Here is a 27,397-nt window from a genome sequence, read left to right on the forward strand (position 1 = left end):
GAGGGAGACGGAGCCTACACACACCCCCGGCAGAGGGAGTCGCCGGGGTACTGAGGTGGGGAGGGCCTGGCACATTCCGGAAGCTGAAAGAACACAGCTCTGCAGAGTGCAGCGGGCAGGGCGCCTGCAGGCCGGGCGAGGAGTCCGATTTTATCCCAAGGGCACTGGGAAGCCCCAGGATATTCTCCGGATACACACAGGGATGGAGAGATGCGTATTAGGGACGAGCCATGAAATTCCCATCAGGACTCATATTTGCGATATTAAAGGGCTGCCGTCTCGACATTCCGCCAGCTTCAGACACTTGCACATACACACGGAGTATAGAACCAAGTTTAGTTAAATACAGAGAAGGTATCAAATCATTTTTAAATTCCCCAATCTCCTACTTCCATCCCATACGCCAAGCAGAAATAGAGAAAGAGAACACGCGTTATGTTTAACAAGGCACAGCGTTTTAAATGTCTTTAATCTCCTGAGAGAGGAATTATGTCAGCGGGCTGAAGCTGATATCTATAATTAATATCTATGAAAAGTTGAACCCCAGAAAAAAAACTTTTTCAGGCTAAAAATCCTCATGTGATTTCTAGGTAATTAACAGTTTGGTCCCCACCACGGTAAAAATAGGCTTCCACCTGAAACTAATTTCCTTTTTGGCTACCAAGGCCGTTCCTTGAGTGATGGAGGAGAAGAAAGCTATTAGAATCCATTTATGCAGCGCACACAGGAGGTGACACCGGGCCGAGTGGGAGGTGAGCCGGCCAAGTGCAATTAGGAGCACAGAATCCCCTTGTCTGGGTTTCTTTCCATGTTGAACCTCACCTTCCACTTCAGCCAAGTCCGACGCCAAGTTCACAGGCCTCTGAAGTGCATCTGCTTCTGGAGGGGCCCAGACTCTTGGCCCGTCCAACGGCTCAGCCCACGCTGGCCATTCCCGGGCCCGCAGGGGGAGTCACACGTGGGTCAGCCAGGCCACCGACAGGTGCGGGGGTCTGCCCGAGGTCACAGCTAAGCAGCAGGAAGGGCAGCCCCGGAACCCCATTCCCTGTGTTCACCGTTCGGCTTAGCTGTCCCCTCTCCAGGGGGACATCCATCCCCCAGACCCTGCGTCATCCTAAAAACCAGGCATCCATTCAAGACTCCAGCCCCACAGGAGCTGCCCTGCAACCAGCCTCTCCTTCCTGCTCATGATTTAACCACCAGGTGTTTCTCCGTTTCATCCGTTTGTGCACTGTTGTCACACACACACACACACACACACACACACACACACACCCCTAAATAACAAGCAATCTGAGAGCAGAAGCCACAGGCTTTGGGCATTTTTGTGGCAGGTGTGGGGGCCCCACCCCACCCCCCACCCTGGGGCAAGCGCTCAAGAAAATATTTGCTGATTCAATATCGTTCACAGTTGGCCAAATATTCCCTCCAAGCAGCTTAAAAACCTCCACCTTAAGTAAAAGCACCGTCACTCAGCCTTGATCCGGCTGTCTCTCCCGTGGGACCCCAAACAGGTCTCCAGGCACAAGGATGGACCGAGAAGCCAAGCGTCAGGCAAATCAGTTAAATGCGCTTAAAAATAACTTTGATTTATCTCCAGCTCACCACAGGCTCGTCCATGCACCTGCCTGTTCCACAAACTTTCACTGAGACCCACTGTGCCTGAAGCCTCCCGCACCAGCAAGGCCACAGGATCCCTTAAACGGGGGTATCATGTCCCCGTGTCCCCAGGAGCTGGGGCAGAGTGCTACAGACGCCCGTGTGGGCTGGGGGGTGGCGGGGGGGGGCTGCGCGCACAAAGCAGGGGAAGCAGCAGCAGTAGGAGCCCAGGCTGGAATGTTCCAGGCCAGGCGGAAGTAGTTACAGGTCACAGGTACAAAGGCCAAGAGAGAAGGGGAGGGAGAGGAGGGATGGACCCCCCCCCCCCGGAAGATGCCGTGCCCCCATGCCCAGAACCTGGGCACATGTTACCTTATAAGGGACTTTGCGGGTGTGATGAGGGGTCCCCAGGGGGAGGGGTCCTGGATTACCCGGCTGGCCCAGTGTGCTCACAGGGACCTTGTCAGAAGGACGCAGAGGGACAGCTGACACAGGGCAAGAGGCCACGTGATAGTGGAGGCAGAGCTCGGGGTCCTGCGGCCACGAGCTGAGGAAGGAGGGGCAGAGTTGAGACGAGACAGGGGCACGGCGACACAGCAGAGATTGCTACGCTGCAAGGAAGGGGCGGAGAGTCAAGGAATGCAGGGGCCTCTAGAAGCTGAAAAAGGCAAGGAGGCAGAGTCTCCCCTGCAGCCTCCAGAGAAAGAACCCGCTCTGCCCACACTGGACTGCAACCCTGCGAGACTGACTTTGGACTTTGGACCTCCAGAACCGTAAGGAAGCATCTGTGCTCTTCTCAGCCGCCAGGTCTGCATTGTATGTGACAGCAGCCAAGGCGGAGTTGTGACCTTGGGAGAACAGCACTAAGCACAGAGTCCATCCTGTGCCCACCACTGCTGACCCCAGGTGGTTGGGTTTTCACTGGGGGAGGCAGTGCCCTCCATTCATGAGGACCAGGCAAGCTGATCTTGCCCTCACCTCTGCTCATGTACGCTGTTACACACGCGGAGACGGAGCTGGGGCTACTCAGCCGTGCCTGGCGTCACCCCTGCTTTCCCTGAAATTCATGAGTCAACAGACTTGCAGCCTGGAAACCCAACCAGCAAAGACAGGCATCCTTCTCGTCCAACCGGACGACACGCCCGGCTGGCAGCATCGCCTTCTAAGGCAACCTCAGCTTGGTGCTGACCTCAGCTGCTCAGCAGAGGCCAGACACCCTGGAATGTGCTGTCTCAGGAAAGGGGTGAGCCTCCCATCACTGGAAGGATCCCAGCTGGGCCTCGATGACCTCTGAGCGCCCTGGAAACTCTGAGACCTGTGAGTCTGCCTGGGACTCCTCCTTGGCAACCACCCTGCACCCAGTAGGCGCCCACGTGATGTCTGCTGAATGAATCTGCCCGGGGAGCCTTCCCGCCAACAGCTGTCCTTTTAGCAGAAGGCGCTCTGAGCACAGGCTGGCTTCCTCCTCGAAGGCAAGAGGACGCCCATCTGTGATTCACCTTCTCCGACAGCTCCTGTCAGACACCCCGGGCTGGAGGCTGGAGGCTGGAGGCAGACACCAAAACAGAGGCTCGCAGCTGTGGCAGAGGGACTCCAAGCACAGCCCACGGCCGGCTCACCGCGGGGAACGTCGTGGCTCAGGGTGGGACATGAGACAGTCCCCAGTCCCCGGAGACTCAGCCAGGGCTGCACGGGCGTCTGAGAGCCTCTCCCAGGGTCCCCTCAGGCTCTGCGTCTCCATCCGGAAAGGGTCCCGCCTGGGAACCGGCAGACCTGCTCCAGCCCGGCTCTGCCGCCCGCAGCTCTGGACTCTGTTCAAACCACTCAGCCTCCCGAGGCCCCAGTGTTCTCATCTGTAAAACGAGGCCCCTGGGCTCAAAGTCGCCCTGCCGCCCCACGTCCCCTACCTTAACTCGGTGGCTCCGGACTTCTTTGGGTTGAGATTTGGCACAAGCACTGAAAGACTCAAATCACGGCTAAGGGAGGGGGCTCACAGGGCCACTCGGCTCCAGGCTAGGACCACCTGTCATGGCCTCACTTCCATCTCTGTCACCGTCCGAGGGCCACCTCCAGCCTGCCTGGGCTGTCCTAAGGTCCATGCCCAGGGTACCGGGGTCCCTGCAGGGGCAGAATTTGCCCCCTGCCTCCACCCCACGGCCAGTCACCGAAAGCCTCAGGGAACGCACAGTGTGCACAGACCAAAGCAGCACAGCAGCCCAGGATGGGGCTCCCAGGCCACGCTGAGATGCCACATTCCAGGGACCCCTGCTAATCTGAGCCGTGTGGACGTGGGCGTGGCCACTACTGCACCCCATGAAAAGCAGGTGCACAGGGCTGTTTTGGCCTTGCTTGTACGGAAATCATGCAGCCCACAGCTGACCCCAAGGGAGTGCTGGGCTTTGGGGGAGGGAGTGGGATGTCATCCGGCAGCCAGGGGTGACCTCCCAGCACGGAAGGATGAGCGTCCAACAACAAAGCTGAGAGAGTCGTGAGGCTGATGCTCAGGCCCCCTAACTCCCCACAGCGCCCTCTGCAGCATGCTACCCAGAATTGCACTCTCAGTCTTATCTGCCTGGGTTCAGGATTGGGCAGGGGGCCTTGACCTAGCAATCAGCCTTTCAGCCCCTGGCCAAGATGGGCTCAGGGAGGGCATACGACCCACAAAGGCCAGTGCACCTCAGTTCTGGACTTCCAGGGGGAAGTACTGGAGGACGGCAGCATTCTTTGGCCTCAGATTCTCAAGAAGCCATGACCCCAGTGGGCTATCAGAGATAGAGACAGCGGCCGAAGCTCAGAGTCTGAGAGACCACACCTGGTCTCTGGCACCTAGAGCCAGCCACACCTGAAGCCAGACCCCTGGACTTTCTGGATCTATGGGCATTTGATTCCACTTTTCCCTTAGGCTATTTGGAGTCAGGTTTCTGTGACTTGTGACCAAGAACCCGTGCACAGCACTCCGGGGGCCATGAGAAAAGCAGGAAGTGAGAAAGCGCTCTCCACTCGAGGAACCCTTAAACCTATAACCAGGAAGATCTGACCGACCGGTCAGACACAGCCAGGTGGGGTGTGCGCAATACAGCCCACGAGAGGGGGGAGGAGAGCAAGACCCCGGAGAGCCAGCTCTCTCTCCTGGGCCCCCTGCAGTCTGCCCCTTCTCTTCTTTCCACAAGAATCCCTCCCCCCACTGTGGAGACAGGAACTCCACTGGGCGGCCACGGAGATTCTGAGCAGTAAAGGGGATTTATCCACGGGCGGCGGGGGGCCGCACTGGGAACATTCTTACATTCTTGATAGAATGAGCCTGAGAGACAGCAGATAACATGCATTACAGACTTGCCTCTACCAACAGCCATTCCGCTTTCTTCCAGGTGGAGCAGGAATAAAAGGGATTAAGGGGGCGCTGACGGCCTCAGCCACTCGCCCACGCCCCCTTAATGACCTGGGAATGTGTATGCACTTGGTGGAATTTCAGGCGGATGACCCACACCCTTTAAAAGGCACCACAACAAATGTTGGGGAAATGACTGTCCCAGTATCACCCCCTGCCTCCACCCAGGGACCAGGCAGGGCGAGGCCACCTCAGTGTCCAGAGCCCCTCCGGCTTGCTCCTCCCGCCAGGAAGGGCACTGGTGACCCTGGGGCCGGGGGAAGCTGCAGGATCTCAGAAGGGAGCCCCAAGCGCCCTTCCCACTAGACCCACCTGGAAGGCCATGGGTTTCGGGTTTGCCTGCAGGTGGCGGGCCTCTGCTCAGCCTCAGCAAGATGGAGAGAAAGTCTGGCCGGCTCTTAGGAGGGAGTGTCCAGCTGATCACTCGTGTGAGGGAACGTGGGAAAGCCCGGAAATCCGTGAGAAATACTCCATTTTAAAGTGGGCTCTCAGAGCTGACCGTTTCACGAAAGACTCTGGGCTTTGCTTTGCAAACGACTCGGGCAAGAGGAAGAAAACGCAACCGCATGGAAGTCCCTTAAAGGAAGGAGCAAATCCGCGCAGTGCCAGCCGCCCCCTTCCTGGGGCTGCAGAAGCTGCTCCTAAGATCTCCAAAGGCCAGGGAGTAGCCCAGGGAAGCCCACCCACCTCAGCAGCTCCCACCCTCACCACGGTGGGCACCCCCCAAGCACATCAGCGGGGCCTCGGCCAGAGGCTGGGTTGAGTTCCTAGCCCATGCATCCCTCGGCCCCCAGGGGTGCCGGCGTAGGGGGAGGGTGCAAGCACCCCAGGTGGCACCTTTTCAAGCTTTTAAAAGGTATCACGATGCAGGTGTGACTCTGAAGGAAAGACATAGGCAGACACAGAATGAAGGGGACATGGACAAAAGCTGTTCTGGGGGCTCCCTCCCAGGGGAGATGCCAGAACCCAGTTATTCCCGGGAGGCTGGAAACACTTGATGCAGGTTTGACAGATGGACAAATGAACAGGTGACCAAGTGAGTGATACCTAGAAAGATACCCAGATGGAGTTCCCGTCATGGCTCAGTGGTAACGAAACCAACTAGTGTCCATGAGGACACAGGTTCGATCCCTGGCCTCGCTCTGTGGGTTAAGGATCTGGCATTGCTGTGAGCTTCGGTGTAGGTTGCAGACACAGCTCAGATCCTGCATTGCTGTGGCTGTGGTGGAGGCCAGCAGCTGCAGCTCTGACTCAACCCCTAGCCTGGGAACCTCCACACGCGGAGGGTACGGCCCTAAAAAGGAAGAAGACACCCAGCAGAAAGCCGACCTTCCCAGATTCCCTCCAGCTGCTCTCCAGGGAAGCTCCCTGCGTTTAAACCCACCCACTGTCCCTTTTCCTGTTTGAAAAGCTGAGCCAACCGCCCCCTGGGTGCTGTGTTCTCTGTGAGTGAAATGAGACTGGGGCCAGAGAATCTAGAACTTAATTGTGGAGTTGGAGCTCCTGCTGAGGGCCCTGGCTCCTGGCTGACCCACCCTGGCCAGAGGCAGGGGACAGGAGGCCTGGGGCCACTGCTGCCAGTGGGAGCCTCTGGATGCTCTCCCTCTCTCTCTGCCTCCGCCTCCTCCCGGGCAGGAGGCCGATCCCTCTACCTCCTGCAACGCTGTTCCCTGCAGGCAAGGCTCCACTAAGCGCCTAAGCACCTGGGACTGGGAGGCAGCAGAGAACCCACAGACAAAAGCCCCGCCCTCCCAGGGGACCTAGGAGGGGCTGGGGCCTGGGGGAGACAGGACGCTGGGGGTGGGGGTGGCGGGGAAGAGAGTCATTCAAGGTCTGTCCCCTCTCGTTCCCATAAGCCACATCCTACCTGGTGCTACTTTCGCTTCTACTCACCTGGGCTCTTTGGGGACCACAGAACCGGGGGACTGAGGAACTTGGATGCAAAAACAATGACCTCTTTATTTTCAGCAGCTCCAACTGAAATCGGGCATTTCCTCCATCAAATAGGAGGCAACAAGCCACAACGGTCTCATTAGTACCTGGGACTTTGTCACCCACAGAAATCACAGGTGTTTTCCAGAACACCTGACGGCTCATGTCCATCTCGAACTACCATTTACCGTCATCACGACTTCAAAACTGGGGTAGTTATTGTCCTCGCTGCTAACTCTTGTTAATGTGTTACTAAAGAACTTAGTTTCAATATTTTGGTAATTTTATTGCCATGGAACTTACTTCCTTTTAATCCCATGTATTCTGTGTTATGCTGGTTATAAAAACTACATTCTGAGAAAGGTCTGTGGGCTTGTCCAGACTTGGGATGGGGGGAGTCTATGCCACAGAGAAAGCTGTGCCAGGATGGGGGGGGGGGGGGAGGCAGTCCTTGGAGCCGGGAAGCCCCTCCATGTGAATGAATCTGGGGGCGGCCCGTGGTGCTGACCCCCCCACGGAGCAGCAGCTGCCTCAAATCACTGACAAAGGGCCACAGGAACGAAATGAAAGCCCCAAAGCCCCTCCACGTTCAAGTGATCAATCAGAACATAAGCCTGGATGGGGTTAAGCAGCACGGATCAGAATACATTGAGAAAAACATCAGATTTTTATTGAGTGCTTTATTTTTACAGAGTGAAAATTGAATTCGTAACTGGTCCATGAGGCAGTCAATAGGGAAAAGGGCCTAAAAGCAGGGAGGAAGCAAAGTGCACCTGAACTTGAGATGTAAACGGTTCACCTTCGCAAGGGCAGCAGCCCAGACCTCGCCTCCCTGCCCATGTCCTCACCACTCCCAGCCGGGCTTGGGACCAGTCAGCCCATTTCTGCAATGCGGAGAGATCCAGAATCTCCTGGGCCCAAGTGACAGCCCCCCACTTGGGTCACACAGGGCAGAAGGGGGGGTTATTAGGAGAAACCAGAAACAAGACCACCCCCCACCCCCGGCCGGCTCCCTGCCACGTCCTTCCCAGGTATGGGATGGCACTGGTGAAAGTTTCTCCTCCAAAACCACAGGGCGGTGGATTTCCTTGGGGAATTGCAACCCGGCAGTAAGGGGCCAACTCAAGACCGACCCAAGAGTGCCTTCTGCTGTCGTTAAGACCCCAGGCTCAATCACAAAACTACCACCAAATGACCAGCAATTCCACTTCGAGGTATGTGCCCAGGAGACGCGAAAGCAGGGGTCTGAACAGACCTTGGCATCCCCACGTCCACAGCAGCGCTGCTCCCCACACCGAGAGGTGGAAGCAGCCCAGGGGTGCACGATGGAAAAACAAATAGATGTAGTCCAGCCCCACAGAAAAATGACTCAGCCTTGAAAAGGAAGGAAGTTCCATGGTGGCTCAGTGGGTTGTGAACCCAACTAGTATCCATGAGGATGTGGGTTTGATCCCTGCCCTTGCTCAATGGGTTAAGGATCCAGCATTGCCATGAGCTGTGGTGTAGGTCATAGACACAGTTCAGATCTGGCACTGCCGTGGCTGTGGTGTAGGCTGGCAGCTGCAGCTCCAATTCCACCCCTAGCCTGGGAACTTCCATATGCCGCAAGTGCAGCCCTAAAAAGGAAAAAAAAAAAAAAAAAAAAAAAATGAAGGACATTGTGACACCTACTACGACATGGATGAACCCTGGGGACATGATGCCATGTGAAATATGCCTGTCACAGAAGGACAAATACTGTCTGGTTCCACTTATATGAGGTCTCCAGCATAAACAGTCAAACTCCTAGACAGAGGTAGACGGAGGTTTCCTGGGAAGGGGGGAGGGGAGGGGAGTGAGTGTTTGATGGGGACAGCGCTTCAGGCTAAGAAGATGGCAAACTTCTGGAGATGACGGTGGTGAGGGCGGCATAGCCATGTGAATGCAATTAACACCACTCAACTGCACACTTTAAAACGGGTGAGCGTATTCGTATTTCACCACCATGAATAAATCATGAAGAAAAAAAGGAGTTCCCACTGTGGCGCAGCAGAAACAATCCAACTAGGAGCCATGAGGTTTCGGGTTCAATCCCTGGCCTCGCTCAGTGGGTTAAGGATCCAGCGCTGTCATAAGCTGTGGTGTAGGTTGCAGATGCGGCCTGGATCCCACGTTGCTGTGGTTGTGGTGCAGGCCTGCGTTTGTAGCTCCAATTTGGCCCCTAGCCTGGGAACCTCCATATGCCGCAGGTGCGGCTCTAAAAAGCAAAAAAAAAAAAAAAAAGAAGAAGAAGAAGAATAAAAATCTTTGTTGCACTAAAAAAAAGGAGTTAGCACTCAGGCTCAAGCGTGAAGAGTGAAACCACAGCTCAGACCCTTATCCGTTGATGCTGTACATTTCTGTAAAACAAATACAATAATTGCAACTACTTTTTTTTTTTTTTTTTTTGGCCACAGCAACACCAGATCCGAGCCATGTCTGCAACCTACACCACAGCTCACGACAACGCTGGATCCTTAACCCATTGAGAGAGGCGAGGGATTGAACCTGCAACCTCATGGATGCTAATTGGATTCGTTTCTGCTGCACCACACGGGAACTCCTAACTGTAACTACTTTTTAAGACTGTTTCCAGAACCAGATGAGTTAAGGCAGGTCATGGGCCTGGCACAGCCGTGGGCACACACAAGGGGACTGCGATTATTAACTTCCTTATTACTAATCAGGAGCAAAATGTAAATAATGAGAAAGTGTTATTATAAGATAAAATTACCTCCAAAGCAGAGGCAGGGAGGTGATTCTCAAAGCCATCTCTCTGCTAGGGCCTGGGAGATGATATCTCTACTTCTGACGCCTCGGAAAAGTGCACGGCGCAGAAAGCTCATAAAGAATCCTTTCTGAATTAAAAGTGATCTGAATAGAAGCAGCCGCACTCGGCCTGGCTCTTCTCTAACTTTAATTTGAACTTAATTTATCTCTGAGCATCAGGAAGGGGCGTCGCGTGAGCGATGCGCCCTGCTGGAGTCAAGGCGAGCGCAACATTGCAGGAAATTATCTGCTTTTGCAAGAAAATCACCAAGGAAGGAGGGCGCCGTTATTTTAAGATCTTCGGGCTGGTGTGAGAAGAAACTAATTAAATGATTGTAATTTTCTGGGCAAATACAGGAACTGACTGCTACTGGGATGCAAAATGAGAAGGAACTTTTCCACCTCAAAAGAACATCGGAGTTTTAATTCCTTTCTCTTTTTTTTCCCAGTCCTCCAGTGAGAGCTCACATTCCAGAATGCCTGTCAAATGTTTGAAACAATACACGGAGCTTGATCGGGATCAAGAGGCGGGCACTCCGGGTGCTCTGGGAAGCGTCCCTGAGTCTTGGGGCTTAAATAGAAAGGGTTTGGCTGCTGCCCTCGCGGGCGGATTATCAGTCGCCAGTTCACGGGGACGATGGGAGCAGGTATCACTTCACAGCCCAGCAGAGCAGGTCGGGGACGGCCCGCAGCCGCGGGAACCTGCGTGGGGCGGCGGAGCATTCACCAGCCCCACCGGCCACTCGGTGGGGGGGGGGGGACCGGAAGAGCCTCGGGGACACGTTTTCATGGCACTTCTATGCCCAGACTCCAAGCTCACACCTAGGAAGAGGCTTTCAAAGTAGCTCCCCTGTGGCCTAGTGGTTAAAGGATCTGCTGTTGTCACTGCTGTGGCCTGGGTTCGATCCCGGGCCCAGGAACTTCCACACGCCATGGGGTGTAGTCTGGGAACAGACCCACACGCCTGCTCCACCTTCCAGGTGCTGCAATGGAGATCCTGCTGCGCCCACAACGAAAGCCGGAGTTCCCCTGCTTCCTGAGCTTCCAGACCTGGGAAGAAGTTAGCCAGGAGCAAGGGCCTCGGCGTCAGCTGGCTTCACAGGTCATCAGCACCCCTCTGCACTCCATAAAGCACCCCACAAACTCGGGAACTCCGAGGGTGAGGGCGAAGGGAGCCATGGGTGAGAATCCATGCATAACTCACCAAACATGAGGATGCCCTCGCAGAAGGCACTTTACTCAGCCCCCCACCCCCGGGTCTTCCCCAACTGGAAACGGCGCGGGGCTACTCGGCTTTGTGCCCACGCGCCTTCTGAACGCGCCACCTCTGCGCTCCCTGCTTTCACCCTTGGGGGGCTCAGTCTGCTCCTGACAAATCATAATAAAATAAAATGTCAGAACAACAGGAACTCTGAAAAAGGCCTACGCAAGCACTGGGCTGCATTCTAATCCGAAGGGGCGTGCAGAAGAATGAAGTTAATTTATGACCTCTTTAAAACACTCTCAGGAACCCTCATGCAACTACAAATTAAATAGCCACTTCATTAAAGCCCAAGTAGATTCGTGCCATGTGCGCGGGAGCTTTATTAACAGGGCTGTCTTTATGCCTTGGAGCCAAGCTTCCTGATGGACGGACCTGTTCTTTCTCTGCCCGGTGCGCCAGGCTTTTTAGGACCTCATGTTCCTCCCTCAGCCTTCACCCTCTCACCATGGCAACCCCCTCCTCAGCCTGGGTGACCCTGCTTCCACTTGTCCTTCAGAGCCGCTCGGTCATCACCTCCTCCAGGAAGTCCTCCCTGACCTCCCCGGGGCAGATCCTTAGGGCACCAGAATTGTGTGATGAAATCCTGTCCTGTCCCAGTGTCCCACCAGGACAGTGGCCATGACTGATTCTGCACAACCGCTGTATCCCAGCACCTAACAGACCCTCTTAGAGAGCAGCTGTTTTGAGGGCTCGTGTGAGGCCTCTTCCTACCCGAGGCTCTCAAACTTCATATGATCTCTCCAGGCATGGAGAGAACGTGGAGACCCTAGGTGGCCCTGGACATGTCACCCCCCATATGACACTGGCAGCTTGCACGCCAAGATGCACCTAGACTCCGCTCACATCTCCACTGACCGCCACCTGCCTGCAGCATTGGCTGCCCTCGCTCTCTCATCATTCTTGGTCTGGCTGCCAGGCCCAGGGTCCCCGACAGGCTGGCACAGCTGGCTTCCTGACAACAAATGTGACAGGCACTCAGGGCCGGTCACCGCATCCCTTGACCTTTGTCTGTCTCTGTCTTCCTCTGGGTGGCCTCTGGCTGCCCTCAGTGAAGGCTGCCACGACAGAGAAGTGCTTCATCTGGGCAGGTGCCCACCAGGCAAGCACTGACCAGCCACGGCTCTGCCACTGGTAAACCAGACCTCTCTCCAACCCAGTCCCCGTGGCGAACGCTGGGAGGCCCGCACGGTGTGGCCTGGGATTCTAACACATCTCACAGAAAGTTCAGCAGACTTAAATGTAAGACCCTGGAGCCACCAAGCTCGCAAGCAAGGAGCGGAGCTGTCACCACAAAACCACAGCTGTCAGATGCAGGCTACAAATCAGCTCTGCTGCCGATTCACTCAGGAACCTGAAGGGCTTCATACCAAGGCCTTTGTGGTCTCTGGATGCTGGAGGCTGGCAGCAGGCAGTGAAGCCAGGGTGGCTTCAGGAAAGGGAGGGCCTGGGGCGGGGGGCAGAGTCACATCCTGTCCCCAGGCACCCGAAACCTCTCTCTCAGACAAGAACTCTTCCCGCCTGCTGCCCGCTCCGGGCCCTTCACCAGCCCCACCCTGCACACTGCCCCTGGGGCGCTGGCTGAAAGCCAGCCCTGCCTGCTACTGCGCACTGAGCCCGTGCCGCGGCCAGGCCCGGGGCCGGCTCTGTACGTGGATTGTGCGACTCAGCTGGCACGGCTGACACACCTGCCTTGACTTCCTGCAGATCCAAACAGTGAGGCCCAGAGAGCTTAGTTGGATCTGCCCCAAATCTCAGAGCCTGGAAGAAGCAGGGCCAGGCACAAACCCAGGCGAGCGGGCTCTGACGCCCAGGCACCAATAACCACCACCCAATGCCGCCACGCTGGGCTCCTGCGCCCTGTGTTTGGGACCCATTAGCAGTGGACTTCAACCAGTTTGTTCCAAATTTCTTTCCTCCGATTTCTCTCAGTGCACAGTGAGCTCACGGTCTCCTTACACGACACAGCTTCCGCTGGCCACTCCCAAACCTTGCTCAAGCGGTTCCTCCCCCAGACTGTTCCTCTCCATCTCCCACAGGCTCCCCACTCGTTCTGTAAGTCCATCCTGACACTCCTCTTCCATGCAGGCTTCCCTGATTGCCCCGCTCCTCCCTCGTACCCTAACTGTTCATATCCATCCCTTTCCCCGTGGGACTACTCCAAGCTCCACTGTGTTAAGCTCAGGGTTTGCAAAGAGACCCCCTTCTCTGCTGCTACGGGCTGAATTTCCCCCCACAAATCATATGTTTAAGTCCTAACCTCCCGGACCTCAGGATGTGCCTATACTGGGAGATACGGTTTTTAAAGACGGGCATAAGGTAAAATGAGGCCCCTGGAATGGGCTCTGATTTAATATGATTTGTGTCCCTATAAGAAGAGATTAGGACACAGACACAATGAGAAGAGGCCATCTACAAGCCATAGAGAGAGGCCTCAGGAGGGACCAATCCTACCGACCCCTTGGTCTTGGACGTCCAGCCTCCAGAACTGAGAGAACATGTATTCTGTTGCTTAACTTAAGCCGTCCGGTCTGTCACTTGGTTATAACGGCCCCAGGAGGCTAATCCTCCTGCTCCCAGGGCCTTGGCATCTGACAGGTGCACTGGGTGGGACCCAATTCAAGCCTTCTGAAGCGCCACACTTCTGCTTTGGAGCTCTGGCTCTCCGGGTATAAAACAGCACAAATAGTAGGTTCCTGAAGATCCCGGAGTAGACAGCATGGAGAGGCAGGGTAGAATATTTCTGCATACAACTCCCCTTGACTCCCTCAACCCTGCAGACACAGCACGGCACGGACATGGGGAAGGGGGCCAGGCGGTGCCCATGGACTGACCAACAGCGACAAAGCAAAACAAGCTGGGCCTGGCTGCAGGAAGCTCACGTGCCAGCCGTCGATGCTTCAAAGCTCAGGTTCCAGTTTTGCAAAGAGGGAAGGCGTGCAGGTGAGCTGTTCTTAAAGAAATACAAGCATGCGATTTCCCCAAAACAGTAAAAGTGGGAGAGGGCACAGCAGTGTCCCCCTGGGGGAGCGTGAACCCTCGACCCCAGAAACAGAGACCCGTCCACCTCCAGATTACACCTCTATCTCTGCCAGCAGCTCGGGAGACCCAGAACCTGGAAGCCTCTGTGCACCCATTCTGGATCCATCCAACGCAGGTTGGTTTCAACGCAACCTTAATTTCACACCTAACAATTCATTTCTACAGCCAAACGGCAGACAGAAAGGCAGTGCTTAGACTTCCAAGCGAGTCCCCTTCCGTATCTCCATGGGAGCGGGAGGAAACTAAGCCTTTTGAAGGAAAACGCACGTGTCCCCAGCGCTGCAGAGCGGGGACTGTCCGGGAGCCACCTTGAAGCCTTACAATCCTTTGTCTGCAGATGCTCTAAAATACCATTCTAAAAAGTCTATCCCTCACATCAAATGCTTTTTTTAATTTTGAAAACCACCTGACATGGTAAGGCAAACACTATCTATCCGCAGAGAGCGGCTCCTACCAGCGCAAATTAGGTGAAATAAATTTTTAAAAAAGACTGCACAGCAAATCAGGCTCAAGTTAGTTTCTTTTCTGCTGTAGCTTTCAAATAAGGTGCTTTCAAGCAGAGGTGAACCAAGTGCAGAATCCTGGCTAGCATCTTTGGCCCTGCAGCAGCCAGAGGGACAGAAGTGCATTTCTGAGACACTTCACGTGCTGAGAAAATAATTCTACGCATGCGCGCAGCGCTGAGCCCGTAACGACGAGAAAAATGGTTTTACTTGGCGCTTGGTTACAGCTTTCACTCCTCTTGAGTTTTTCCCAGGCAAGTGAAACTCTTAAAGCATCACCTGCTGCCCAAGCCAAGGGATGATGGACTTTTGCAGCGAGTCTTCTCCCTGACTTCCCATTCGGAGTGGGAGGTGCTTGAGCCGGATGCCCAGCAGCATCTCTGCAGCGTCTCTCCCTGAGCTTGCCTTCTCCCCCACAGACAGGACCCAGCTAACAGGACTGAGTACTTAGGCTCCCGCCTAAGTGTCTAAGTCCTAGGCCACGCCCCGCTCTCGTCACCCTGCCCCCACTTCCCAGAGGCCAGGCGAAGGCGGCTGGTCTCAAAGCTCCTCTCCAGATCTGCGCTCCCAACCCCCGCCCCAAAGAGAAGCCAGCACACACAGGCCCACTTCCACACCCCCCTTCCAAGCCCCCCTCTAAGCATGCCCTGCAGGCAGCTAAGAAACAGTCCCAAAGGAGTCACCCGACAGCCACGCTGGCCAAGGAGCAAAGCCAGGTGGGTTCCTCTGCCAGGCCCTGACCACCCCCCCACCCCACTGCCCCAGCCCTGAGTCCAGACCCCTCCTCAATCTCTCCAAGGAAGCTCTGCACTCTGGGGAGAGCCGGGGGGTGGGCGGGCTGGGTGCCAGTGAGTCCTGAAGGTGCTGATTCCCAGCTGGGAGGCTGGTGCCCACACACACACACCCCGCCCCCGTTTCTCTCTTTCACACACACACACACACACACACACACACACACGAAGCTGAAATGAGTGAGCTGCGGAATGGACAGCCTGGGGGGTAGAGGGAAAGGTCTTGGTTTAGATCTTCTAGCTCCCCAGGACGGGCTGGTAATATTTATTTGTTCCTTTGAGTTACCGGTGTCCAGGCTACCTTGCAGTCCTGGTTACAGCTCAGGTACACAGTGAAGGGCGGGGGCCAGCCGCACATCTGGGGTCTGACCTCTGTCTCATGGGAACCCCCCCCACCAAGGCTCTTGGAAGGAGGGGGCACCTGCTACCTTCTGTAAAGCACCACCCCCTCAGGGCCCTGACTGCCCCCTGCTGGCCAGCAGTGCCCAAGGCGTCAGCAACACCCCTTCCCCTCCCCCCAGGGCTTCTAGTCTGACTGGAGATGGCAAAAATGACCAGAGACCAGAGACTTGGCCTCTGCGGGGGAAGCTGGGGAGGGGGGCCGGCAGGGCACTGAGCTCTGGACCAACCAGGGCCCATCCAGAGGGGCCCCCAACCCTCAACACATTCATCACGCACCCATCGCAGCCCAGCAAACAGGGCTAGGCCGAGGAGGTGGGTAGAAGTGCCACCAACCCAGGTCACACCCCTGTCCTGACTAGGGGAGTGCCTGGATCCCCACTCCTCCGCTCCCAAAGGATACAGGGGCCCTGGCCCTATGCTGCTTCCTCAGAACTTGGGGGAGCAGTGGTCAAGGCTTGGGGGTCAGCCATTGGATAGTGAGAGGACATTGATGAAAGGAAGCAAAGAAGCTTCGTGTCTCTTCTCCGCTTCTCCCCTCCCCATAACCAGCACCCCCCCAAACACATCCACACAGCTGCCACCTCCCTGTACCACCGTCTCTCTCAAAAGTAGAGATGACCCACGTAGGGCTGCAGAGAGGTGACCCCCGCATGACCATGCGTCATCTGCTCAGGCAGGAACAGAGCGGGGAGGGAGGGAGGGAAGCGAGGCTTCGCTCGCCCAGGGAAGACGATGAGGGTACTCCCCTGCCCCAGGATACATCACCAAAGAGGAACAGGGGGGATCCCAGGGGATAGGGCCTATGGCGCTGGTGAAAAGAAGTGAGGCGCCGCCAGAGGACCCTAACAGAAGTGACTTTGCAGGGCAAGAGGTGTCGAACTTGCAGCTGGAGCGAGGCCAGAGTAGCGGCGGCGGTGGGGACAGGGCAAGGAGTGCAGGGAGTTCGCCGCCGCGGTCCGATGCGCGGCGCAAAGCCCAGCTTGGTAGGTAAGCAGATCCCTGCGCTTCCAGTGCGTCCGGTCTCGGGTCCTCGAGGGACCTGTGGGTCACACTACGGGAATCAGGGAGCAGGGGTCCCAGAATCAAGGGTCCCAGAATCGGACGCCGGGCTGACCGGGGAAGTCCTGGAACCCGTGGCGATGCCACAAGCGGGGTTCCGGGTAGACCAGGGCGGAGAGGGTCCGGGGGCCCAAAATCCCAAAGCAAATCTGAGTGGACCAAGTGGAGTCTGAAGGCGGCCGAGGTGCAACACCAAGGCGGGAGGGGTCCTAAAGGGCCTCGAGGCTCCCCAAGGTGGCCGGGGTACCGAAGCCTCTGGTTGGGCCCCCCAACCTGAGATCTAGAGGCCAGTGGGGGCGCCCCTGAGGTGGCTCAGGATCCCGGAAATCGGTGGAAATATCCCCGGAGGGGAAGCAGGTTGCTCACATATCTGGGTACCTCTTCCCAAGTAACCGGTGGCCACGGGCCAGTAGGGGCGCCGCCGAGGTGACTCGCGTCCCCAAGTCTCCAAGAATCCCAAGGGTGACCGCAGGGCCGTCCGGAAGTGGGGGCTCCGAGGTGTCCCGGGCAGGGCCCGCGGGGGGCGCGCGGAGGTCACTTACGCTGCTGTTCTCGCCCGTCCAGTGCACCATCGCCTGGTTGTGCGTCGCGTCCCCCTTGAGCACGAACGACGTGCTGATGAGCGAGACCTGCGCCCGCGAAGCCGATCCGGCCACCGGCGCCGCCCGCGCCCAGCGCCCCTGGCTCGCGGCGGGGGCGCCGTCCTCGCCAGGTCCCGGAGCCGGACCGGGACCCTGGGCGCCGGGCTCCGCGCCGCGCGCCTGCTGGTCTTCGCCGTCGCCGTGCAGCGCGCGCCCCGCGGGCGGGCTCGGCGGCGCCCGAGTCAGCAGGGCACGGGGACCCAGGCGCCCGGGCTCAAGGGAGCGCCCCGCCGCCCCGCAGGCGGCCAGCAGCAGCAGCAGCAGCACCAGGAGCGGCCGCGAGCGCGGCGAGCGCAGGGAGCGCGGCGGCGGCGGCGGCGCCCCGGGGCTCAGGGCTCGGGCGGCGGAGCCCGGGCCCTTCGGGGAGCGCAGGGGTCCCCGGTGCGCCATGGTCGCCAAGGGGCGGCGGCAGGGCTGGCGGCGGGGCGGCGCGGGCGAGGGAGACCGCGGCCGGGAGAGCGGAGGGCGCTGGGGAGCGCGAGCGAGAGCGCAGAGAAAGGAGCCGGCGAGGGGAGGGAGCCGGCGGGAGGAGGGGACTCGCCGCTCCGCCGCCGCCAACCCGCGCAGCCGAGGGCGCACCGCCACCTGCCGGCCGGCCCTGCGCCCTCCCGAGCGGGCGCCAGACGCTCAGGAACGAGGAGCCGAGGTCCAGGAGCGCGCCCCCACCTTCCAGGGTCACAGGCCACAGACCGCTTCTCTTCCCTTCCCTGCCCCGAACCTCCTCCTTCCGTCCTCCCCGCCCTCCGGCCTTCCTTCCGCTCCTTCTTCCTGTGTTACTGAGCACCTGCTCTGGGCCGGCCAAGAGCCAGCGCTGGGGACGCAGGGGTGAACGCAGCCAGGCGCTGTTCCCACGGCTCAGAGTCTGAGGAGGGAGACAGACCACACCCAAGTGGGGGCAGCCATGGACAGAATCACCCCAAAGAGCCAGAATGAAGCCAGACTCTACGTGGGGAGCTGTTCTCCTGTAGGGGCTCTGAAGGGTTAACAGTGGAGCCAGAGCCTAGAACCTTGGAGATAGAAAGAGACCTTCCAGGCAGCTAGAGGGCTCTGCCAAGGCCCTAAAGCAGCTTCCAGACAGCCTCCGCGGTGCAGCCATGCCAGTGGCTTAGGCTTCCAGACTTGCAGAGGTGGCTGTATGTCCCAATGCCAGGGGCCACCAAGGGAGCGGTCCCTGAGCATAAGGACAGACACCTGAGAGAGGAGAGGGTGTGGGCAAAATCCCATTCAGAGCCTGGCAGGCCCAGTGCAGAGGAGGCAACGGAGGCTCAGAGCACAGAAAGTCCCCACCCAAGGTCATGAACCTCCTTGGACAGGTTTCAGTGCACCTCGCTGAGCACGCGCCATGGGCTTCACTGGCCTCAGGTTAGAGACAGGAGCAGGAGTTTCTTCAAGGCCAGGCCAGGGTCAGAGTCAGCTGTGCACCCTCTGCCAGGCCAGGGGTCACCCTGCCTCCATCCCTCTTCAGTGGCTCCTCAGGCTCAGCGTCCCTGCCCCACCCCCACCCCCACCCCACCCCACCCCACGCCCCCTGCATGTCTTTGCCCCAGAGAGAGAGAGCAGAGTGAGCGAGCCTAACAGGGCAGAGGAGCAAAAGCCTTGAACATGTGGGAAATAGCGAGAGTGGGGCGTCCCACTGGCCCCCAAAGAGCTGAAGCACCGAGCGCCCTCTCTTCTGCCCGCTCCCCCAGGCTCAACCGGAAGTCATACCTGATCACAGAGTGGGCTGGCCGCATGGCCAGCTGTCTGCGAGGTCTCCCGCCCTGGCATGTGCCCCTCCCCCCAGGGTGTAAGCCCCAACCCTTTGGAGTCTAAAGCGCCAGCTCAGGCCCAGGGTCAGAGAGAAGAGGGAGCCGGCAGCTGTGGGAACATCTGGTCCAGCACAGGGAGCCTTGAAGAACAGAACAGGGTCAGTGCAGGGCTGAAGGGAGGGAGACGAGGCAAAGGGGGGGACACTAAATTTGGGGTTAGCAGATGCCAACTATTACATGCAGAGTGGTCAGACAACGAGGTCCTGCTGCACAGCACAGGGAACTCTAGTCCATGACAAACCATAACGGAAAAGAATATATCTTTAAAAGAAGAGTTACGCACGTCTGTGTGTGAATCACTCTGCTCCACAGCAGAGTAACAGAACATTGTAAATCAACTATATTTCCATTAAAACTTTTTAAATTTTTTGAAAAATAAAATAAAAAAGAACCTTACGAAGGAACCAACACTGCAGTGGCTGGCGGGGAAGGCACTTCGCAGTGGTCAGAAAAGAGCTGGGTCTGTCCCAGCTTAGACACAAATTCACCAAGAGGCCCCCAGACATAAGCTGAGTCTCCACCTCTCCAGCTATAAAGGGGAGGGGGCTGCATGGGCTCTAAGGTCTATCCCAGTTGTTTGTTTTGTCTTGTTTTCAAATAAAGGAAGGCCTCTAGGTACTATCCTCGAGAAAACTTGACACGGACAAGCTACTGAGCACCTACTATGTGCTGGGCACTTCCCTAGGGGCTGGCTCTATCCTGGCAAAGAAGGTGGGGGCCTCTACCCTTGGGGGGGTGATGTTGCAGGTTTAGCATACTGAACTCTCATCTCCGAGCTGTCCCCACCTTACAGACAGGGAACAGAGTAGGGACTGCCCAAGATGACCTGGCCAGAGTCAGAGGCCAGGCTCCAGGCAGGTTTTCTGGCCCCAAGGTGGCGCTCTTTCCACCCCACCCCCACCACTTGCCATCCACGCAGCAGCGGACGCTCTGGGCACCTGTTACCCCCTCCGAGGCCTGGAGAGAGCTCAGCCGGGCACAGACGTGATGTGAACACACACCACCCCAGGCTCAGAGGGAGGCCACGCCATGAGGGACGTGAGTCATGTCCCAACGAGATGGGGAGAGGTCCGGGCCTGGAATGTGGGGACCATGGCACCTCGCCCGTGGTCTCTCCACCTCTGCCCTGATGAGGCTGCATGGCTCTCACAACAGGGCTGACTCGTCCCGTCTCTGAATCCAAAACTCAGAGATGCTGTGATTCCCCAGCCCACACGCTGGACTTGGGAACACAGTGAGGAGGGAGACAGACGAGGTCCCTGCGCGGGGGGCAGTGTCCGTCCTGGGCAGACACAGAGATACTCTCTGGGAGGAAAACCCAGAGAGAGTAAGGCAGCCACGGATGGTGACGGGGGGGTGCTGGGGGCCCGGTAACTTTGAGAGCGAGAGGGGCTGCGTGGGCCTGGCGGGAAGAGCCGCCCTGGCAGACGGGTGCACGTGAGCCCAGAGCCCAGAGCAGCTGGGTGTGCAGGGGAGGAAGCTGAGGGGATCTGTACACACAGAGGGTTACAGGCAGGGGAGTGAGACCAGCGGTGTTCTTTCTGTGTCACGCTGGCCGCTGGGAGGACAGGTGTAGGAAGCCACATCGGATACGACTGTCCCGATCAGAGAGAGGCTGTAGTGGCTGGGCGCGGGCGGGCAGTGACAGAGGACGCCTGCTTCCAGGTGCCTCCCACCTGCTCTACGCATCCTCCTTAGTCATCCATCCGCGTCAGGGACTCGGGGACAAGACGCGCGAGAAAGACACAGGCAAGTGTAGACGGCGAAGGAGAGCTTCAATCAGGCAGCCCCTCTAACACCCCCTGCTGCTGAGGAGTTTCTGAGGACCACAGAGGCAGCATCTGCAGGGCCCACCAAGGTGGCTGACCGCTCAGCAGGCGATCGGGTGTGAACGCTGATGGAGGCACCGCAAAGCTGGGTCACGTGTGGACGCTAGGCTTCAGCGCTGGCATCGGAGTGCATTGAAGAAGTATTAAACCCTCCCAGGGTCTGTAACACCGCTTCTTCTCAATACCAAGATCCTGAGACAGAGGAACCAGCCCCAGCCGTCCTCCCTCCTCGCCACCACGCAGGGCACGGGGCTCCACACAGAGCCAGACCTGGTCCTGCTGCTGGAAAGCTCAGTCTGATGGAGGGGCAGGCAGGCCAGCAGACAGTGACATCAGGAAAGCAGGTGCTCCCAGCGGTGTCTGGGGGCCTAAAGGAAGGGGGAGCTGCCGTCTGGGGCTTTGGAAGGAAGGCTGCTCGGAGGGGGGACCCCCTTCAACTCATCCTTCCAGGTAACAGTAACAACAGTGGCTGAGAGTGGCACCTGAGTGTCTCGTCTGGACCGGGCACTGCTCCAGACGGAGGAACCCACTGAACCTCTGACGTCCATGCAGGGCTAGTACTACTTCCCCGACTTAAAGGTGAGGAGGTAAATGCACACGGGGGCAGGAATTTACCTGAAGGATTCAAAGGCCCACGTCCTCATGGACCAACTGGGTATCCTGAGCGTGTCCCAACTCCACCTCTCCGTTTTATAAACTGGGTCGCCTATAATAGGGGACCAGCACGGCCCTGACTCAGTGGACCTCAGCATGTCATCCCAGGACCAGTGGCATCAGCATGAATGGGAACTGGCTAGAAATACTGATTTCTGGGCCCACCAGACCCAGAAACTCGAGGGTGGGGCCCTGATCTCTGTCCCCCACCATCTGGGTGGTTCTGACGCACCCAGTGGTTCTCGTCCTGAGCTGCACGTTAGAAGCACGTGGAGAACTTTAGAAAAATACCGATGTCTGAGCCCTACTCCCGACCTCCCCGTCTCTGTGAGGTGCCTCTAAACTCCCGGGTGACTTGAATGTGCAGCCAGCCACAAGCCCCTGGCCGCAGCACAGCTTTTTATGAGGATTCACGAGAGAACAGAGGCCCAGCACCTGGCTTGTAGCTGGACCATAGGAGCGGTGCCTTTCCGGAGAGCTAAGTGGGGGCCCTGGGATCCCGATACAAATCTTTTAAGCTTCAAGATCAACACAGGCTTCCCCATCCCATGACCATGCTCCCTCCCAAAGGACAAGAAATACTGTCTCCCAGCTTTTTTTTTTTTTTTTTTTTTGCTACCCTGGGGTTCCCAGGGCAGGGATCAAATTCAAGCCATAGTTGCAACCTAAGCTGCAGCTGTGGCAACACCAAATCCTTAAGCCACTGTGCCAGGCTGGGGATCGAACCTGAGTCCCAGGGCTCCCAAGACACCACCGATCCTGCTGCACCACAGCGGGAACACCTCTCTCCCCAGCTTTTAATCAGACCACTTGCTTATTAAAAGTCTCAAGATTTTTAAAATTATCAAAGGTCTCTAGTGATAATAATTTAATTTATCTTTAGAAACGTGACAAGCTCCACATGCATACGTGGCTCCGTGAGCAGGCCCATCTCAGATGGTCCAGGAATCCAAGCGCAATCCTCAGCAGGGACCCTGGGGGAACCAGTGGGAGGGACACTTGGGGACAGGCTGTTGGGGTGCTGCACTCTGCTCCCTCGGCTGCCCAGCTCCGCCTCCCACGAGACCGAGGATCCGTGCCTGCTCCGGGGCAGGAGGGCTGTGTGGCTTGTAGACAAGCCTCCCAGTGACTTCCAGGGAACAACGAGGCTTAGAGGTGGTGGCTTTGAGCAGAGGGATCAGCCCTGCAGTCTCACTACCAGGCTGTCAAGGGACACGGAGACGCCAGTGGGGACAGCCTGTCAGGACACTAACTCAGGCCATGAACAAAAGTCTGATCCTTAAACAGAAGGGAAACGTGTCCGGACGGAGGAGAAAGACGAGGCCCCACAGCAGGACAGCCAGCCTTGGCGACCCAGCTCAGAGGCGGCCGTCCTGTGTTTGAAAGCACCCCCTCAGTCTGTCTGTGGTTAGCATTTGTGGGGAGGGAGCTCAGAGTGGGGGGTGGGAGTGAGGCTGCAGCTGGACTCTGGTCCTGGCCCTGCAGGCTCCGCGCGGGTCATGGGACAGCTCTGTGCCTCGGGGTCCTCACGGGTCCAATGAGAACGGTCATCGGTGGTCATGTGGGTACATGAGGGTATAGAAGAGCACTCTGTGGTGCGGGCTGCAGAGAAGGCCAGCACGTGGGACAGTGACAATAAAGCCCGTCTGTGTGCACACACATCAGCGCGATGACAAGACGGTCCCTGGCGGTCCATTCTGTGGACTCTCCAGGCCCCCGAAGGCCCCGGCCAGGATGCAGGGCATGTTCCTCCCGAAGGCAAACGCGCCCCGAGGCCCAGGCTCAGCAGTGAGTCCCACAGACGCTCAGCGGGCAGGCGGCCCTGACGGGAGGGGCCCCCTCTGCCCGCCAAGCAGCCCCCTGGCAAGTCAGCTGCTTCCGCCCGGCCCATCCCTGGGCCTCATTTCCCCGCGTGTAAAACGAGAGGCTAAATTCTGGGAGTACGTGGAGGGGACATGGGCCCCGTGAGACGCCCCCAGAGGTGCACCCGTGGCTTGGGAGAGGCTCCCGACTCTCAGGGGACGTGGCTGTGAAGGACCGAAAAGTTGTGCATTTTAAGAGTCTGTTTGACTGTGAGCAATTCTGTCTCCCCCTGACCTTCTGGCCCTGGAGTTCTTTGCTTCTGTTAAATGCGTGACTGCCCCGGAGAACACGGGCTCTCGGGGGAAAAGCGCCGAGCACAGCGGAAGGAGGGGCGGACGGAAGCCTTGATTCTGCCCGAGGTGCTGGTGTCCGAGGAAAGCACACCTGAGACGGCCTTGAACGATGAGTCAGGACCCCGCTGGGGTAAAACAGAGGGTGCGACACATACAAAGGCCAAGGGGATAAAGGCACACGGGCCACGTGGGGCAGGGAAGGCGGCTGGGCCGTGCAGGACGGAGCGCTGGTGGTGAGACTGGAGGAGGAAGCAGGTCAGGGGCTCTGGGCTCGAGCCTTCTCCTGAGGTCACAGAGCATCTCCTAGGGTTTTAGAAAAGGAACGACATGATCAGATTTGTGCTGCGAAAAGTTAATTCTGGCCGCTTCTGAAAGCTGGAGCTTGGAAGAGAGAAAGGAGACCCACTGGGGGGCACAGGGTATTCTTCCAGGGGGGCGACAACGAGACCCAGCCAACGTCGTGGGCAGCGGTGGAGAGGAGATGGAGGCGGGTCCCCCAAACCCCTGATTGTGCAGGATGAGAAGGAGGGAGGAGTTCAAGAGGCCCCGAGGAATGTGGGGGAGCAAGGACGCCACATCCCTCGTTAGGGAACCAATTTGAAGGCATAGGGGGCTGTTTGGCTTTGGACACATTGTCCTCGAGGTTTGGGGGACATCTTGGAGGTATCAGTCAGGCGAGGCTAGGCTGGACTGTGGCAACAAGGAGCCCCAAATCTCAGAGGGGTAACCCCAGAAAGGTGCATCTCCCTCATCCACAAAGTCTGATGCAGGTGAGCTGGCCCTCCTGTGGCTCTGCCACCTGGAACACGTGGCCTCCAGGGTCACAGAGGATGAGAGAGGACAACGCAGGATGTTTTCTGGAGGCCGGACCTGGGAGGCGCTCCTTCCCCCACACCCCACTGGCCAGAGCCCGTTGGCTTCACGACTCCACCTGCCTCCAAAGGAGGCTGCAGGTGTAGGAGCACGGGGGCATTTGGCGAGCCCCACTTGTTCCTGTCACACTGGCCGGGAGGCTCCAGAGGCCCTTGGAAATGGTGACCAGCAGAGTAGCAGGGCTGGACACATAGATGTGGGCATGACTGTTGAAGGAGGGCACCCAGGAGAAGAAAGCAAGAGTGGAAAAGAGACCACAAGATCCTACTGTACAGCACAGGGAACTCTACTGAATATCCTGAGATAAAGCATCGCGGAAAAGAGTATGAAAAAGAATGTACCTGTGTCTAACTGAATCACTTTGCGATACAGCAGAAATTAACGTAACATTGAAGTCAACTCTTTTCAATAAAATAAATTATAAATAAATAAATACCATTCTTGACTTAAAAAAAAAAAAAAGAGTACGGAGAGATACAAGAAGTAACACCTCTGAGGTTTTATGCAGGAATTCCCAGAGGATGAGGTGAGGTTTAGGCCAAAATCTCTTGTTTCCAAATATCTGATTATTTGTTGTCATGTAGACGAGACGTCCAGATTTTTCCTGAATTTTTCAGTTTCCATATGGTTCCTTGGCATGGCACAGGCAGCCAAAAGCAGTTTGGCAAGTGTTTGGGTACCATGCTGTTCCATAACGCCCTCTCTGTGCAAGGCCAAGGGCCTCATGGTTATAGATTTGTCTGGAGGAGAGGTTTTCAAAGCCTTCAATTTTGATAAACATTTTGAAAGAGAACTCACCATATTCTTGCCTTGGAGATGCATTTCAGATTCATTCTTGCTACAAAATTATTGAATATGAAAGTGATTTTTTTTTTTTTTTTTTGTCTTTTTGCTATTTCTTGGGCCGCTCCCGCGGCATATGGAGGTTCCCAGGCTAGGGGTCGAATTGGAGCTGAAGCTGCCAGCCTAGGCCAGAGCCACAGCAACGTGGGATCCGAGTCTCGTCTGCGACCTACACCACAGCTCACGGCAACGCCGGATCGTTAACCCACTGAGCAAGGGCAGGGATCGAACCCGCAACCTCATGGTTCCTAGTCGGATTCGTTAACCACTGCGCCACGACGGGAACTCCGTGATTTTTTTTTTTTTTTTTTTTTTATCTAAATGCCTGGTACACTTAACATTTTTTTCAAAACTAAAATTTTCCATAAATAAAATTTTGGTTGGAAAAATCAGAGTTTGAGAGATTTCAGCTTGGAGGTTAATCAAAACTTGCTATTTTCCTTGGAGAGTGTTCCTGCCTTAAAACTAACAGAGAAGCATGGGCCGCTTCTTCTAGATGGCTCTTGCAAAAAGCTTTTTCCTGAGGCTCGTGTCTCCACGCTGAGACCATCAGGGTCATGAGCCCGGGGTCTGTGTCGTTTTTGGTTTTCCACTTATCCTCACTGTCCAGGACCGTGCTGGGCGCACAGTAGGCACTCAGTCCATACTGGATGCATGGATGGATGGATGGATGGATGGATGAGCCTGTCACATTGGAAACAAAGTTTGATGCCGGGCAACTGGTCCTCCTGTGGCTCCTAGACATTCAGACTTCTCAGTTTTACGACTGCTAAAATGAAGGGCCAGTGGGTGGAAGGGAAAAGCACTGGACTGGGAGTCAGGAGATCTAGTTCCCGTGTCAGCGCTCCGCAGGCGGAGCTCTCAGAAGCGGGGAAAATCCCTTTCCCTGTGGATGCTATTATTTCCCTCCTCTGCTAAACGCGGCCTCATTCACGAGCCAACCTTGACAGCCTCATACCCAGCTACCGCTCCCCTCCTCCACCCTCCCCAGGACCCTGAACTCTGCCCACAAGATCCCGAGTCAAAATGCACTTCAGGGAGGCAGAACTTCCACTTGTGGCCAAGCGAAGAGGTTGGCAAATCCTCTCTCCAAAAATCAATTATAAAACTGTACAAATTGACAAAAACAATCACTTCCACACCCTGGAAGTCATCCAAGAGCATATGCAACAATCGGAGAAGTGCCTCTGCTTGAAAAGTGCTGAGTTTCAGGCACAGACAGCGGGAGTGCGAGGCCGTCCGGCCCAGGGCTGCTCTCACAGCGCCGTCCCAGCTGGGCAGACGCAGAGACTCTGCAAGGTGGGGCAGGCCCTGAGGACCAGCAGGTGCAATGCTAAGGGGAGGGCAAATCCCACAGTTTGGAACGGCGGGTGAAGACCATGCCCAGCCACACGGGCAGTAGAAATTCCCGTCTTGGAAACTGTGTAGAATGACTGAGGCTGTGTGCTTCGTGAAGGGCCCGATCCAGCCACAGGACCCCAGCTGACCCTAAGGCCATGTGCATGCACGCAGGAAACACACAAGGCCCAATGAAAGCGAAAGCCAGGCAGACCAGCCAATGCCTACATTTTGAATGTGCTCCTCTGTCTACATACAAGTCTTTGCAGAGGATAGCAAGCTTACTAGCTCAAGGTGTTTCAGAATGACTTCTGATCAAATACCGACTGACCTCCAAGCTATGCAGAAATGGGCTCAAAAGCCAGACTTAAAAATAAAAATTAGAAATTTAAAAAAAAAAAAAAAAAAGCCAGCATCAGCAGCTGCACCCAGCAAGGGAGATGGAGTTCTCAGACTTAACCCCAGTATGTTACTAAACAAACAAACAAATG

The 27,397-nt window shown here is 56.8% G+C and overlaps 1 protein-coding gene across 12 annotated transcripts in view; it reads right to left on the reverse strand.

Annotated features, from left to right (window-relative positions):
• SORCS2 (sortilin related VPS10 domain containing receptor 2) overlaps nt 1-27,397 on the reverse strand; it is a 507,067-nt gene that overhangs the window by 443,763 nt on the left and 35,907 nt on the right. For 6 of the 12 annotated variants that reach the window (XM_084971434.1, XM_084971432.1, XM_084971433.1 and 3 more), the window contains exon 1: nt 17,307-17,906. The exons of 4 other annotated variants lie outside the window; for them this stretch is intronic. In XM_084971434.1, the coding sequence (XP_084827560.1) occupies nt 17,307-17,795 (489 nt within the window). In that variant the 5' untranslated portion in view covers nt 17,796-17,906. Of the gene's footprint in view, nt 1-17,306; nt 17,907-27,397 lie in introns of those variants that run through there. 2 more of the 12 variants (XM_084971473.1, XM_084971470.1) reach the window with 2 other exon arrangements.

Source organism: Sus scrofa, chromosome 8, assembly GCF_054392235.1.
Source record: "Sus scrofa isolate SSC_HxYL_T2T_F1_AM1 chromosome 8, Sscrofa_HxYL_maternal_Yorkshire_Landrace_v2.0, whole genome shotgun sequence".
NCBI lineage: Eukaryota > Metazoa > Chordata > Mammalia > Artiodactyla > Suidae > Sus > Sus scrofa.